The sequence below is a fragment of the Eurosta solidaginis genome, chromosome 1 (genome assembly GCF_040869045.1).
Source record: "Eurosta solidaginis isolate ZX-2024a chromosome 1, ASM4086904v1, whole genome shotgun sequence".
NCBI lineage: Eukaryota > Metazoa > Arthropoda > Insecta > Diptera > Tephritidae > Eurosta > Eurosta solidaginis.
This window is the reverse complement of record NC_090319.1, coordinates 93,049,480-93,067,309: the sequence shown is the minus strand read 5'-3', so window position 1 is coordinate 93,067,309 and position 17,830 is coordinate 93,049,480. Positions and strand designations below refer to the sequence as shown.

The following is a 17,830-nucleotide window of genomic DNA, read 5'->3' as shown; positions in this document are numbered from 1 at the left end:
GTTTTCGCCTATATCTCGAGACCCTAGTCACCCAGGGGTACGAAAAATACCCAGTATCAATGTAATCATAAACAGCTTCCATTTGACACCCATACTCTACAAACATATCCCAGGATTACCCAGGTCCACGTTTTGATCTCAAGACCCTAGCCAGAAAGTATCCCATGTCCGTTCCCTGGTTCTGGGCTACCTCTCCACCAATTTTCAGCCAAATCGGTTCATCCGTTCTTGAGTTATGCGTAGTGTAACTAACACCACTTTCTTTTATATACATATTTGAATTTTTTCTAAAAAAAATCATAACTCAAGAATGGCTAAACCGATTTGGGATTTCAAAATCCTGTATCTTTCCTAAAAATTTCATGGCAATCTTTCTATCCGTTCTCGAGTTATGGAGTGACAATCAAAATTTACACTTCTTTTTATATATATAGATATTTCCATACAAGTTTGGAGCTTATAAACGAACCTTATTATTTGTCAATTTGGGATTTATAATTTATTAACTCAACATAATTGCAATAAACAATAAATCGGGTAAATCCAAACAAGAAAATTACAGGAAATTTTGTTTCAGGCTTAAATCTCTTGACTATTCCGAGCGGTTAGTATACAGTTAATATGTTTTTATCTGAAAAATCTGGAAAAAATATAGTTGATTGAAAATCCATTTAAATTAATAATTTTTAAGGAATACAGAGTCGCCTTGTCTGCAGTCGATTAAATTTTCTTCTTATTATAGCGAAGGATCGGGGATCAAATCCCCCTAGAGTGCGTCACAACGAGCACAATTTTTCTCATTTACCGTCAAGTGGCTTAAGGTTACCTATCCAAGGATTTAAACCTGGATCTTTCACTACCATATAGTTCCGGGATTTGTTCGGGACTATTTTGCGATTGTTTAGGAGATCCCTCCGATTCAATATAAGTATCACTTCGAAATCGTTTTTGGGATCACTTCGGCCCCATTTGAGGACCCTTATATGGGCTCATAATTATACCGTAAACAATAAATACACTACCTCGATTCGAAATATTGCTTAAAACTATCTAAAGGAACACCAGAAGTCCCGGTAGAAGTTATATTGGTCCAAAGTTTTAATGAAAACGAAGAGAAGAAGAAATGATAGATCTCCGGACTTGTGATTTCTAAAACATTCGCAGAAATGGTCGAGTAATGGGTAATGGAGGCGGCCTAGCCTTTATCACACATCATACCGTATAGTGTAATCTATTCCACCCTAACATCGGCCGTATGGACCTTAGAAGGTCAAAGCATAACTGACCGGTCAGGCGATGTCAACCTCGACATCATAAAATCATAATCATTCATCCTGCTGTCCAAGAGGCTATCGCCTTGATATCAGTACGCTACTCAGAGGTCTGATTCTTGCGTTTGGCTGGCAGCCGCTGCTTACTTTAGCACTTGAACACCTGCTCATACTCCTCTCAATACAACGATCTGCAAATTTTATCACCTCTGAACGGTGCACACTTATTTATTTCAAAAAGGCAAATTTGATAGAATACAAGGCACTCACAAATCGCTCCTTTGCTGCCCTCTCCATGCAGACAGATGTACAGTAAGGCAAAGTAATCGCTTCGGCTCGCTTCACGTCGGCTAGTAGAATACCCGAGATCACACTTCATTCATTAGATTGAAGCGGCAGTTTTAGCGAGAGATTGTGACCTGGCGACCAGCTCGACCATTGAGACCTTCTGATTAGAAATCATAACATGGAGTGGTAAGTGAACCAACTGTGTGAAGTATCTAAGGAACTGAACTGTAACTGCGGTAAATTGTGGTCAATCGTGAAACCCTTGGGAAATCCGTCACAAAGCAAGTAAAAGATATCCATCATATTTTGCGATTACATCTGTCGGTAAATACGAAAGTTCGTTTCTCTCTCTGATTGGTTTATACCGCGCGAGGGATAACAGCGGCATTCACTCAGAAATATGCGTCAATTATAAAGCGCAATATAGCCACCACCGATTTAGGTGCAACGTAAAGATTTTGGCAAACAAATTTAGAAAGTTGATATACATATGTTGGAACGATTTTCAGAAACCCCTTGCCAAATATGGTTTCTAGACAAATCGGTTACGGCGTTATGCCATCTTCGTTTTTTGATAAAAATTACACTGAAGATGTCACGGCGCCGAAACCCGTTTGTCTCCAAACCAAATTTGACGAGGGATGACGGAAAAGCGTTCCAATATATGTACATCAATTATCGACCCTGTCAGAAAATTAATAAAATAAAACAAATGTAGGCAAATTAGTTTTGGTGGATCGTATATAAATTTAGCAATTCATATTTAACTTACCGATGGAAGTTTGTGAATAGTCGTCGCTCTGATTTTTGTATGAAATTTTCTATTCTTGTCTGCAAACCGAACCATTTAAATTCACATGTGACTAGTTTGTAGCACGTCATCACTGGATCGACATTTTTCTTCCAATTTGGACCCACTAATGGACCACGGCCGGTTTTCTCCGACTTGAATCTATAAACGAAAATTAGCATTAATAGTTTTGCATAGATACATAAGATATTGAATTCTAATAGAACATTAGCAAATGAAAGGAGATGTCTAGACCAACTTTCTGAGGTCCTCGATTCATCGCACACTCGACTTATTGACATTTACAAAAAATATACAGCCCGTGGCATTTATGGCCGAGGGAGTGTCAGAATATGTTGAGGGCGCAGGAATTTCGGTACAGAACACGTCTTAGCTAAGTGGTCAGCCGTCTGATTCCTAGGAACTCCCGAGGTAAACGACACTCAGACGAGAGTATGCGTGTTATAATTGCAACCTTACTTAGACCGAAACTTACATCGTCGAACCACTTTTGAATTAGCATACCGAGATTGCCATTTCGAGTTTGTCTTTTTAAATTGTATTTTATGTAACCGCCTGGTCATTTTTGATATTTTAAGGAAGGCAATGGCTGTTCTTCGCTTTAAATTACGCTAATTGCGAACACTATATCATTGAATGCTAGGTCTTGTACCAACTGTCTTTCCATCTGCATATAAAGCTATCAGCCTAATTCTAAACGAAAATACCGTGCGAGTTTTTTCCCTTCTCCCATTCCTCGTATTCTAAATAAAAATTCCTTGTGAGTTTTTTCACTTCTCCCTTTCCTCCTATTCTGAACAATGTTCGAAAAATCGGAAACCGGTTATGGGAGAAAAGTAGGTATTATAAATGTGAGGGAGAGGGAGATTTCTCTGCCATTTCATAGGAGTTTTTTCACTAGTTAAATTAAAGGGAATGCATCAAAATAGTTAAAGGAAATTGGTTATTTTAAGAAAGAATACTTATTTGTACAAATTTGTGCTAAAATATGTATTTACGTCCTACCGCAATATTCACACTGTTAATAAAACAACAACAACAACCACAATATTCTTTATTTTAAGTCGAAAAGTATATCATAAGCAACGGAAGAGCTCTTCGCATATTTGATGCAGACATCCAAAAATTGCGCAAAGATTTTTTAAGAAGGCTTAAATAGATCTTAGCATATGGCGAAAGGCGAAATCAACTCGACTTGGCCGCCAGAAAATTGCTTTGCAGAATGAATGCAGGCAACTCCGGCGGATTTGTGTTATCCCGCCGGTCTTCTTCTTATGATCCTCTGTTTATTTATTTATTTAATTTAATTTCAAAAATAGTCTAATGTTCTTACAGACTACTTGAGTTTGTACTTAAAAATACAGACCTTAGCAATACAATCAAAAAATGATTACACTCAACAAAGATTTGAAGGTGGTCTTTGGCAAAGAAAAGTCAATGGCCAAAGAATTTGAGATAGTATTGAACTCCCTCAGTGCTCTAAAAATGGGAGCGTTAGAAGCATAGAGGGTCCGGGCGCAATCAATATAAAACATATCCCAATTTCGAAGTGATCTAGGGGGTATATGGAGACAAATACTCTCGAGTAAACGTGGTGAATCAATCACAGCATTAATAATATCATAGACAAAAGTAAGAGAAAGAATGGTCCTCCTACTTTGAAGTGATTGAAGGCTAATGAGTGCACATCTGGCATTATAAGAGGAAATCGGCTCAGAAAAGTTCAGAGACCGCAGGCCAAACCATAAAAAGACTTTTTGGACTCGCTCGAGCCTTTTGATATGGCAGTCATGATAAGGCCTCCAGATAAAGCAAGCATATTCCAACCTATAGCGTACGAGAGACGTAAACAGCAACTTAAGATTATAAGGATCTGTTAAGTCAGAGCTAAATCGCCGAATAAAAGCCAAAACCGAATAGGATTTAGCATTTATCGAGGTAATGTGAGTGGTAAACGAAAACTGCGAGTCGAAAACTACGCCTAAGTCAGAAATCTCAGTACGTGTGGACAGACGAGAGCCGTCAATATAATATGAAGTGGGAATTGTGCCACGAGACTTAGAGAAGGTTACGTGAAAGCACTTACCAATATTTAAAGGCAGATTATTATCACGGCACCAATCAGCAACGTTGTTCAGATCAGACTGAATATTTTCTGAATCAGAAGGAATAGAAACAGTTGTAAACACCTTCAGATCATCAGCGTACAGCAAAAAGTGGGAATGCTGAAAGCAGGCTGAAATGTCATTAATAAAAATTACAAAAAGCAGTGGCCCCAAAATGCTGCCTTGGGGTACTCCTGAGGATGCAATATAAGGCTTGGCGTGAGTATTGTCAACAACAACTACACATTTGCGAGTGAAGGTAGGACTTAATCCAAGACAAAAATATAGAGTGAAAGCCCAATCTGGCTAGTTTGGATATCAAGATTTGATGACTGACTTTATCAAACGCTTTGGAGAAATCCGTATAAACCGTATCGACTTGAAGACGGTTGTTGAAGGCTGCAAGGCAAAATTCAGAAAAAATTGCTAAGTTTGTAACCGTGGATCTACCAGGCATGAAGCCATGTTGACTATCACTAATTAATTGCTTGACAGCAAAACTAATTTTTTGTTTTACAACATACTCAAAAAGTTTAGAGATAGTAGATAATTTCGCAATTGGTCTATAGTTGGCAACATTGTTTTTATTACCACTTTTAAAAATGGGGGATATGAAGGTTATCTTCCAAGCATCAATGAACTCACCACACTCGAGAGATTTGTTGAAGATTAAAAGAAGCGGGGTGGCTAGAATCAGACAAATTTTTAAAGAGATAAGACGATAAGCCGTCAATATCTGTCTGGAAAGACGACTTGAGGTTCCGGATTCCATCAACAATGTCATCTAGAGAAAGAGTAAGAGCCCCGAAGTTGATGGGAGAATCTACCATTGAGGAGGACTCAGGAACACTAACTGGCTGAGTAACAAAATTGGAGTGAAAAAAGTCTGCAAAAAGGTTAGCCGACTCCATAGGTGAAGAGGTATGAAACACACTATAAAACACTGACGAAGGAATACTCGAGGTAGCTTTTTTGGATTTTACATAATTCCAAAAAGCTTTAGGGTTATCTTTGATACAAGATTCGAAGTTTCGGGTGAAATTAATACGCAGCCTCTTACTTAACGCTTTAAATTTCCTGTTGTAGCGAATGTACTTGATTTTAAACACCCAAGACTTTGTAGTCTTGAATTTTTAAAAAAATCTATTCCTCAAATTCTTTAGCCGCTTGAGCCCAGTAGTATACCAAGGAATTTTGTAACACGTTTTAATTTTCCGCGGAATATTGTTACTACAAATCTCATTGATAAGGCCTTTAAAGGCATTGAAACAGCGTGAGAGATCAATTCCAGAAAAAATAGCTTCCCAATCAATTAGAGAAACTTCTCGGGAAATATTAGCAAAGTTCGCACGCCTAAATGAGAAACTAGGAGTAGCATTATCTGGAACAATGCTTTCAAAATTATAAAATTCAACACCCAAAACAAGCGGGATATGGTGAATACCGGAACACGACAGTGGACCCATACATTCAGTTAGGGATTTTTTTATTATTTATCGTTAATAAATATAAGATCAAGTGTTCTTGATAACTGATTTCTGAACCTATTTATCTGGAAGAGATTGACACTTAAAAAATTATCAGTGAGGAGAATTTCAGCGCAACTATTTACATTTTTAGGAAGTTGAGCAAAGTTATTGTCAACATAAGACCATTCGTTATTTGGTAAGTTAAAGTCGCCTAAGATACAAAAGTTACTACCATCCTGTGTATGTATTAAACTAACAATATTGTCAACATGCGATTTATATACAGAATCCGCACTAGACGGAGGAATATAAGAGCGCATACAAACAATTTCGAGCTGCCTTGAACAGAGACGCAAAGCTGGTCGATCAACGAATCCATGTGAGACAGGTCCACGAGCGATGTACGAAAATGACGGCGCACGGCAATTAAGACTCCACCACCTCTAGAAAGTCCAGTCTTGCAGTAGTCACGATCTTTGCGGTAGACATTATATAAGTTAGGATCAAAGAATTCACCATCAAAAAAATTAGAGTTGAGCCATGTTTCGATTATAACGTTGATGTTGCTGTGGCACCAATTCATTACTCATTTCAGTGAATACCACATGAAATGCAATAATGTGCATTGTTTATACCTTATTTCTTAATTTCAAACAAATTGGCAACAATAATTAAACTTTACAATTTTTTAAACAAAATAAGAAATGCGCAACGAATTTTCAATTGACAAAACAGCTGACTTCGAAAATTCGAAATTCCTATTCCCCAATTATTCTTCTCCCTAGGAGAAAAGAATTGGAGGAATTTTTCCGCGGGAATAAAAAAATCGGCGAGAACAAAATTCCGCGAGAATATTTAGAATTGGTCTGTATATCTCTTACTCTGCTGCCAGAGTATGTGTGTAGAGAAAACACATTCTCGGCCGAAGTTTCTTTGACGTTCACGACATTACTTAGCCACCGCAGCATCTGAACTTTTATTAGCTGCTCTGGTTATATTTGCGTAAACCTCATCTAGTTTATCACTAAGCCTCCTTCGATACTTGCCGTTGGACCAGCTGAAAGGACCCTAACTCTTTCCTATAATTTTTCTCTCGAATACCCTGTCATATCACTGTAGTGTCTTTTAGGCGGAAACTGTAGCTGTGAGGAGAGCCGCAGAAGTTTTGCACGAAGCGTGCTTGAGTTGCAGTCGCGTCAATATATGCATTGAGTCAGGCGGCCATTAAGGCAATAATATTAAACAGTACACCATGAAGAAGTGCCCTGGAATGCAAACAGGCATTGTGGATATTTCGGTAGCTCCGGACCACATATCTATATTGGGTTGCCGGTCAAAAAGGGATAGAAGGGAACGAGAAGGCCGAAGAGTTGCAAAAGGAGCGCACCGCACACTGTGAATCGAAGGTAGAGGTGCCAACCCGCTCGCGCGAAATAGCAAGGAGACAAGATTTGCATATGATTCATCATCAAGAAGAGCGGGGCTGCACAATTTTTAAGATCATGTGCAAATCCTAAAATATCACATTTACAATGTTGCTCATATCTCTAAAGAGAGAGGACTCAAGTATCATGATGGGTATGCTAACTGCCTTCTGGCGTCACATGCATATAAATGAGGCTTCGTCGGTAATAGTAGATGTAGAAGTGCGAACTGCAGGAAGAAGCACGTGTTAAGTACATGTCCTTTGCTCCCTAGGTCAAGGCTCCAACTACTAGGGGCGGCAGAGTTGCCACTCACTAGGAAGCTACTAAGCTGGGTCCTAGAAAACTACTAATATTTGCCAAAAGGACGTAGTTATTTTATAACAAAAGTCCTGTCACCTTTTTTTTTGGTAGTCAATCAAATTCTGGTAACAAGATTGTTGCATTCAGTCTATGTGAGCTCTTTATTTACCGGCTAGTTAAGCTCATTATAACCCTTATGGTCGTCTCTTCTTTTGACACCATTTATGATTCCGAGCCACGTTCATCGAGAGAGGAAAGTTGTTCGAAGTACCTTATCTTGCCTTGAATATCTGACACCTTGTCTTAATCTTCGTATAGTTTGAATGGATCGGAGAGGACCTTCCCAACCCGGACGGAGCTGTTGGTGTTTACATAGTCTTTACCCTTATACTTTAGTTTTGTGTTTATTTTTAGGAAGATGGGATATCATACACATGACTTCAAAGCTGAGAGTTCAAATAATTAATTGCATGCCTCTGATGCTGCCGTCCGAATTTTAGCTACCGTGTATGATAATATATAAAATTACGAGGCAAAAACTTACTTTGTTGGATCCTCTGTGGGTTTGTAATCGGCAGGCAAGACGGTATCATTCGCAATGTCGATATGTACAACTTCGCGTGTTTTAAGCTTCTCTGGTGGCAGTTCATGCACCTAAATGTAGGCAACGAAAATAAATATAATTATTATTAAGCAAAAAAGAAGGTATTTAATAAAAACCAAGAGTTTAATTTTTTGAATTAACTATTACAAATATTTGCATTTCTCTTTTCTGAATTGCATTCAATTGTGTATTCAAGCAATAAAACTAAAAATTATGGAAAAACAACAAAGTCAATATTTTAGTAACAATAATTAGTAAATTATATGCGCATTTATACATACAAACAAACATGCATAGTTTACATAGAATCAAGCTACATACTTATCTGCATAAATTTATTTAATTACGAGGGGTACTATTTATATTTCACGTACTGAAAGCACTAATGTCGATAGCTTCAAATTTGTCTCTTCAACAATTCAGCGCGGTTGTAAGGTACTAACCCGACCATCTCGAGAACGGTTTAATATGAACACTGCAGCTTCTGGGCCATCCCGCCGCCACCCCCTACTTCCATGAGGAACTTGCGGCCGCCAGAATATCGGCTGCTGAAAAAACAGGACTCGTCTTGGGTAGGTGAGGTTGACAATCGGTTTGGAGAAGCTATAAATTGCGCTGGCAGCCCCTTGAAAGAGTTGCGCTACACAAGCCCTTGAACCATTTGGGTATTTTAGTCGCCTCTTACGTCAGGCATACCAGCCACGGGTATGTTCTTGTTAAAGTTTTAGTAGAAACCTGCCTAAATCGCGTTCTTGACGTATTCCTACCTGAGTTCCAAGGAAAGCTGTCCTGGTTGCTGCTTAAACAGCCTCGAAATATCTTTCCAGAGGAATATTTAACATGTTTTGAAATTCGACACTTGGATTCCTGTTTTGATTGACCGTTCCAACCAAATAGGACAAAGTAGGTACGTCGTATTTTTTCAAAAATCAATTAAGAGAAAATTGATTTAAGCGAATGAAAAATAAAAAAAAAAATATTTTATTTAGAGAATATTTGCCATTCCCGAATTATAAATTGGCCCCCTCGTAACAAACAAATTTGACCAAATATAAAACAACCATGCAAACGAGTTCAATCACACTAATTAAATATTCATAAACATACAAATTTTAATTTTCATTTAAGTGAGGCAATTAAATATTTAGAGGAGACAAAGTATTTAAATATGGAAACAAACAAAAACTGCAATTAATAAATTGGATTTGCGGAATTTAATAAAAAATTCATAAACAGACATGCGATAAATATAACCAAAACTGAAAACATTTAAATACTCTTTGGTTGTTGTAATAATATATTTAAATTTGTTTAAGGACTGTCAAGCAATCATACTTCATTACCTAAAAAACGATGAATGGTGCAAACTATTAGAAGAAGGTGATATTGATACCACTGTCCTTAAATGCGAGAAGAATATCAACTAAACAAGTAAGGCAGACTAAATTCGGGTGTGACCGCACATTACACACTCAGCTGCCAAATTACATCTTGCAAAACTTTCAAATTACCTTCTTTTAAAAGTGGGCGGTACTTATTTTCTTTTCTGCGTCGTAAGGTCAACCCACCTACCAAGTTTCATCGCTTTATCCGTCTTTGGTAATGAATTATCGCACTTTTTCGGTTTTTCGAAATTTTCGATATCGAAAAAGTGGGCAAGCATTATGAGGAAATACGGCACCTAAGAACTCTGCCGTATGTAGAAGAAAAGCACAAAGAGGTTCTCAGTGATATCCACAAAAAAGCGTCGGACCTCTATGCCAGGAATTGTTCGGCGAGCCCCGTTCTTAAAGTCAAGTACCCTGATCTCGCAGTAGAGGAAAGCAGCCTCCACAGGGAGACGCGCGTTACTCTACCTCAACTTCGATATAGTTACTGTATCAACTCTTCCCTATCCGGAATAAACCCCGACACACATAATGTATGTCCTGCTTGTAACGTGTTCCCACATGAAACCAACCATCTATTTAATTGCAATGTGGAACAACGCCTCTAAACCCCCTTTCTTTCTTGTCCATCCTTGTTTAAACTGCAAGTTTCCTCGGACTCCCGTTAGAGGATATTGATGTCAAACTGTGAGTAGTCGCAGCTATTGGATGGGGCGAAGCACTGCGTAAACTGGAGATGCTTTGGATTTTAAAATCTAGCCTCGTACATAGTAATGCAAAAAAAGTAAGAACTAGAACAGGGAGAAACTTACATACATCTATACTGGGTTCTCGGTCACATGGTCATAGATTGTAAGAAATAAGCGGATCATATATATATGACGTCTAGAATTTGAGAAGATGACAAACTTATTTTATAACATACATAGTTCCCTCAGCCATTTCGACCCAATGTGCTTAATTACTTCAAAATAATAAAATGTGTTTGTTTATTTCATAAGACAAAACGCGCTTACAGAATTTACAATAAAAACAAATAAGAAATTCAAATAAACAAAGGAAAGTGCATTTCAAATGAAAGGATTAACTATTGAAAGGCGACTACAAACAACAATAAATGCGCAAACAAGCATAGTAAACAAATTTGTAAATTTCTATGGAAGGTACATAACAAAAGTGCGTATTTGTGTGTGTATGCAATATTAGGGTGGCCACAAGAAATCAATTTTAGATTTTCTGCTGGCGCACCACCATAAAATATGTCATTAGATTTGAAAATGATACATACAAAGTTTCAGGCCAATCCGATAATGTTAACACGTGCCTCATTGAGGTCAAAGTTTGGAAAAACAGAGATTTTTAAGAAAAAAATTTCTGTTTCAGTAAAAGTGAAACCATTTATGCCAGGAACTTGACTCGTACACCATTCGCTAGGTAATTTTATTTTTATTTATTTTGATCAATTGTTTTTGTTTTTATCGGCCTATTGATAAATGATTCAAGGTTCGATTCGTGCTCAAGGCCAGAACAATAATTTTTTTCTAATGATAATTATTGTTATTTTTTAATTTTTCTAAATTTGAAAAATTGTATTTTGTTTATGGAATAGTAAGTAGAAATTTTTTCAGATAATCTGCCATAGCTGCGCAGATAGATCCATTTCGAAGGGTGCTAAGCCTTCATCATCAGTACACTTTAGGCATGCTGCGCTAACCATTTAGCTATACAGCGGTGGTTTGTTTGACTGGCAAATTTGCTACTTCTATTCCTTTTTACCAACTATATTTATTCAGTGCTGCGCCATCTGGTGCAAATCACTGATAATGCTGGATTTTTGTTTATAGTGTACTGATGATGAAGGCTTAGCACCCATCGAAATGGATCTATCTGCGCAGCTATGGAAAATTGTCTGAAAAATTTTCTACTTACTATTCCATAAACAAAATACAATTTTTCAAATTTAGAAAAATTAAAAAATAACAATAATTATCATTAGAAAAAAATATTGTTCTGGCCTTGAGCTCGAATCGAACCTTGAATCATTTATTTTGATCTTAAAAATATTTTTATAAAACGGTTACTTTTAGCAGTATTTAGCATTTATCAGATCAGGTCATAGTGGATATCCCTAATTTTGAATTTCCATGCAAACGTCTATGGACATTACCATATTCAATGGTATACGGATCAAGTTCCTGGCATAAATGGTTTCACTTTTACTGACGAAATACTAAAATTTTTTCTACAAAATCGCTGTTTTCCCTAACTTTGACCTCAATGAGGCATGTGTTAACATTGTCGGATTGACCTGAAACTTTACAATAATCATTTTCTGATCTATTGGTATATTTTAGGAGGGTGCCCCAAAAGATAGAACAAAAATTAAAATTCACCATATACCTTGTAACCACCCTAATGCAATATACATATATACAAATCCCACTCACATTATTTTGTTCACCGATGTCACCGACATGAAGCGATTCAATACAAATTACAAAATTTTCTTTCATATAGCCGGGATTCTATAAACATAAATGCGTTTATATGAATATGCAAATGCGTGTTTATTTATTGTTCATTATAGCGCAATTGTTGTTTGGTTTTATTTATTTATTTGTTTAAATAAATTGCCAATTGCATTTTGCAGCATTTCGTGAAATTGTAGTGTTAACGACACAAATAAATTCAAACATTCAGTTTTCAGAATTTTAACAAACATACAAACTCAAAACAATGTCGACAGTCAACATTTGCCCAGTTTATGTGGTTCAATTTTGTTTATTTATTAAATTTATTTTTGTTAATTTAAATCCCATTTGATGATTGGCACTTCGACCATTGTTGATCGAAAATTTGATATCAACACAAAACAAATAACAATGGCATTTTTATGAACATCCGTTGTCCGTCCCAGCACCCAGCAGTCGAAGAGCGAATTCACCATCCATTTAGCATTTAATTGAGTTATTTTTGTTGTTATGTTGTTATTGTTGTTTTTTACAAAATTTTTTTGATATATGGTTAGTAAAAACGACGTATTTTAAAATTTAAATCCCAATAGCATTCACGCAATGCAAATTTTTTTCATTTTATTTCATGATTTTTAGATTTGATTAGTTTTATAGCGACATAAATTAATTGAACACCAACACCAAATGACCCAATCAATCAAACATTTTTATAATGCCGTCGTGTTGTTCCATATGTTAGCGTAATTAAACATTTAACATATTATTTTATTAAATATTCATTTGAAACAATTAACGTTGCAGTAAACGAGAGCGACATAAAGAGAGCAAGAAAAGAGAAAAAAAAACATATTAGTTAGTTTATGTTTAAAAGCAAACTTACATTTTGTATATCGCCCGCATCATTTGGCATGTGAAATGAGTCTATGGAAACTCTAAAACCATCTTTCATAAATTTTGGATTCTAAGGAAAGTTTGGAAATTAATAAACGTAAACGTAAACGTAAATACAAGTTTTCGTATATAATTAGAAATATTGGCATACACTTAACGGTATAGTAAATCATAAACAAATGAGCCAAGATCCCGCATTCCGGAATTGTTGTATTTGTAATCGAAAAAAAAGTTTGGTGACGTAGCGTTTTTGAAGTTTTTCGTTTTATTACATTTCTCTCATATTTCCCTACCAGTGTTCGGAGTATTTAAAACTGTTACCTGAGTAAACGACTACGTCGGAGTAAAAATTTAATTTTCGGAGTATATTTTTTTCCTTTTTGAAAGCGGGCGAACAACTAGCATCAAATTGATTTGGTGGCTTGGCAAACCCTTCGATTGTGTTTTTACCATGAAATGTTTCTCATCAAAAAAGTTATCTGGCTTATCAGGTGCACATGGAGTCGGTTTCAAGACCGGAGCAGATTCCTGTAGGAACGATAATGGTGACATGATAACTGACGTACAGAGTGTGGGGGAAGACAAACCCGATACCCCGATCGCCGGTGATGAAAAATACGCTCCGACATCCGGCTATGGTGAAGTGAGAATAGCAATATCACGGCTAAAAAATCACAAGGTGCCAAGTAATGACGGGATACCCGCCGGGCTGTTCAAACATGGAGGCGAAGAGTTGGTATAAAATAAAGAAGCAAAAAAAGTGGGTGTTGCAGTAAATGTGGACAAGACGAAGTACTGTCATCGTAGCCTTTGTAGTCACGACACTGTTGACGGATATAAATTCGAGACTGTGAAGGATTTCGTCTATTTGGGAAGCAGCATTAAAAGCAAAAACAATGTCGGCCTAGAAATCGAATGGAGAATAACTTCTGCCAACAAGTGCTTCTTTAGGCAATTGAAAAGTAAAGTCCTTTCTCGACGAACAAATTTCGTGCTCTACAAGTCACCCATCATACCAGTCCTGATGTATGGCTCGGAATCATGGAAGGTGTCGAGAGAAGATGAGATGGCTCTTAGAGTATTGGACAGAAAGGTTCTCCGGAAGATTTATAATCCTATCCGTCATGTCGACGGCGGGTATCGAAGAAGGTATAATGATGAACTATATGAGCTTTTCGCAGATATGACTATAGTGCAACGAATAAAAACAGAAAGCTTCGCTAGCTAGGTCATGTTATGCGGAGGAACTAATACGCTCCGGCGGTTTGTATATAGAGGAAAGAGAAGAACTGAGTTAGGAGAGACAGTTGGAGGAAGATTTGACCTCGCTTGGTGCTCCCAATTGTAATCGCAAAACAGGGTTAGCGTACATCATTTTTATATAAAATTTCAAGAAGTGCTATATGTTGAATTTTGACAGGATTTGCAGATCGCTTTCGGACAGATTTTTACTCCTTCTATTATCATTCCGTACGAAAAAAGTACAAAAACTGTGATTAAAATGTGAACAAACATGTCTTAATACATGAACAATGAATTCACGTCATTTCATCCAATCGTCACTTATAAACAATCAGCCTTTCCTATGTATTAGTATATATATATAGTATATATTTAGGTAGTGTATACATTTAGGTAGTGATACTATTTAGTTTTCAAATCGACCCAAATACCCCTTGGAGATAAAAAATGTAGTACGAGGTAAGAGCGGAGCAAAATACTCCGATTGGAATAAAGTCTGAATACTTCGTCAGCAATGAAACACGTTGTCAAAAGCGTGACGTCACGCCGATAAAATTTATTTCCCAGCTAACTATGATTTTTTTGCTCTCTCATTTTTTAATGCGGGATCTGTTTATTGGTTCATGATAGTAAATAGCACCAGCCGTTCGTCAATTTTTAACTAGATATCCACTTGCTTAAGCTTTGACGCTGCATACTTTTAGGCGCACACAAAATTATTTTCACTTTTAACAATTGTTTTTGTTTTTATCGGCCTATTGATAAATGATTCAAGGTTCGATTGGAGCTCAAGGCCAGAACAATAATTTTTTCTAATGATAATTATTGTTATTTTTTAATTTTTCTAAATTTGAAAAATTTTATTTTGTTTTTGGAATAGTAAGTAGAAAAATTTTCAGACAACCTGCCATAGCTGCGCAGATAGATCCATTTCGAAGGGTGCTAAACCTTCATCATCAGTACGCTTTTGGCACGCTGCGCTAACCATTTAGCTATACAGCGGTGGTTTGTTTGACTGGCAAATTTGCTACTTCTATTCCTTTTACCAACTATATTTATTCAGTGTTGCGCCATCTGGTGCAAATCACTGATAATGCTAGATTTTTGTTTATTGTCAATTACTTTTTTTTTGACATTCCCAAGTGCTCATGGTTTATTAACAATTGTTTTTGTTTTTATCGGCCTATTGATAAATGATTCAAGGTTCGATTCGAGCTCAAGGCCAGAACAATAATTTTTTCTAATGATAATTATTGTTATTTTTTAATTTTTCTAAATTTGAAAAATTTTATTTTGTTTTTGGAATAGTAAGTAGAAAAATTTTCAGACAACCTGCCATAGCTGCGAAGATAGATCCATTTCGAAGGGTGCTAAACCTTCATCATCAGTACGCTTTTGGCACGCTGCGCTAACCATTTAGCTATACAGCGGTGGTTTGTTTGACTGGCAAATTTGCTACTTCTATTCCTTTTACCAACTATATGGCAGGCTATGGCAGGTTGTCTGAAAATTTTTCTACTTACTATTCCAAAAACAAAATAAAATTTTTCAAATTTAGAAAAATTAAAAAATAACAATAATTATCATTAGAAAAAATTATTGTTCCGGCCTTGAGCTCGAATCGAACCTTGAATCATTTTCACTTTTATAGTCAAATCAAAAGGCACGCCTAGGTGAGCAAAGATGAAATCGAACGAAGCTAGTGTTTCTTGTTATACCCGCAACACCACGGCACGAATGTTAAAGGGGTGTTGCCGTAATGGGCAACCTCTTACGAGTCTATACTAGCCCGAATGCAGCGCTAGCGATTTTTCAACTCCTCAAAGCTTTGGCTCTGCGGATTTTAGTCGCTCCTTAGGACAGGATCACTAACCGAAGGTATATTCAAAACCTTTTGACCCGTTGGGGTAAGGTAGTAACTAAAGCCACAAGTGGTAACGATAAAGATACTTCCTCTATGGTGCTTTTCCAGATAGGTTCGCTAAATGACTAGCACTTTAAGGCACTCAACTAGCCCACACCCTCTTTTCGTAGAGACGTTTGACGCTCAGAGAGCCTTGCCTGCGAAGCATGTGGAACAGCACTCGCCTAGCTTAAGGTGACAGTTTGATTTTGGAAGGAAGCTGTGAAGCTATGTATTGCGCTTAAAACTCCCTTGCATTCTTGAGATGTCACAGTATCAAAACTCTTCACATTATTATGGCCTAATCTAAAATCACTATATTCATGTCGTTTGCATTATCATGCTACTGACAGTCAACAACCCTCAAATCATGGGTATATAACCTCATCTTTGCTGCACATGTAAACGCAGTTTCATCGAAGGTCCAGAAGCGCGTTTCAATTATCAAACCAAATAGAGCATAGACTAAGAAACATTGTTGGCAACATACACGACAACTGGCTCAGTCCCCTACCACGTTAAAAGGTTTAGGATATTTCCGTAGTAAGCAAGCCTGTCGTAAGAGGCAACTTAAATCCACAGACCTAGTGCTACTTTTCGGAAGATACCGGACCAAAATCTGGCAAAAGACGATCATCATCAGTGATCCCCAAACCCTTCGGGGAGTGTATTTATATCACTACAAGAAGAACAAACCTACTGTGAGAAAGTTAAGTAAAGAAGAACTTGGCTTCACTTGGTGTTTTTAGTTGAAAGGATTCGTTCTAAATCGGCTAAACAGAATAGTCAATTGGAAAGAAGTCAATAAGAAAGAAATCCAGCTGAATTTAGAAAGGCATTTATACTTTTGGAGCTACACAAGACAGATTTTATAATAAATGGCCAACGTGACAGGATTTAACTTAATTGAACTTCGTTTTAGCTTGGCCTGCAAAATCCGGCCTTAATACTTTGGCAATACATTCTTCATTGTTTCATTCATATTTCTTAAACGACAAGGGTTGACATCGAGTTGTTTTTGTGTAGTTTCAGTACAGTCCCAAATGTCGAAGGTTCTTGAGGAAAAAAGTTGTGGACCTGCGGTCAGATTATTACCGAAAGAACCACAAAAATATTTTGTGCGTTCGAGAACTCGGCAGAAGTCTCCATCTGAATTGGGGTTAACTCCCGAGACATAAAGAGTCATGAAAATCGCGAATTTATGTTTCCTGCACGGTAATGCTTCCATGTATTAACCGCTCGCCTACAAAACAGGTAGAACTGACCCTGCGGGAAAAATTGGAGACAGTCACGCAAAGCGACTATTTTGCACTACAGGTTTATTGACTACCTCTGAACTGGTGATAAGCGGATACGGTGCAGGACAGTTGATAGCTACACTTCTATCAAAAGCGCTTAAGTCCTGGCTAGGTGTTTTTTTCCCATTATTAATCAAAGGTTGCGACTATTTGAGAATCATCTACGACTGAACCAGTTAAGAACACGTTCCAAAGGTGTGTGAAGCGTGAAATTGCCATTTCGTAGGACAGAATACCGTCTGTTAATGCGGTCGATTTGCGCTAGTTCTGAACTAGTACTATTCCCTGCAAGGGACGTACCAGTAGCTCTACTTGTTGTTGTTGTTGTTGTTGTTGTTGTTGTTGTTGTTGTTGTTGGT

The 17,830-nt window shown here is 37.1% G+C and overlaps 1 protein-coding gene across 5 annotated transcripts in view; it reads right to left on the bottom strand.

Moving 5' to 3' along the window:
* vib (phosphatidylinositol transfer protein vib) overlaps window positions 1-17,830 on the bottom strand; it is a 148,811-nt gene that overhangs the window by 8,210 nt on the left and 122,771 nt on the right. For 4 of the 5 annotated variants that reach the window (XM_067759137.1, XM_067759136.1, XM_067759139.1 and 1 more), the window contains exons 6-8: window positions 13,018-13,098; window positions 8,216-8,325; window positions 2,332-2,511 (exon numbers count right to left, since the gene is read on the bottom strand). In XM_067759137.1, the coding sequence (XP_067615238.1) occupies window positions 2,332-2,511; window positions 8,216-8,325; window positions 13,018-13,098 (371 nt within the window). Of the gene's footprint in view, window positions 1-2,331; window positions 2,512-8,215; window positions 8,326-12,110; window positions 12,189-13,017; window positions 13,099-17,830 lie in introns of all 5 variants that reach the window. The other variant, XM_067759140.1, reaches the window with a different exon arrangement.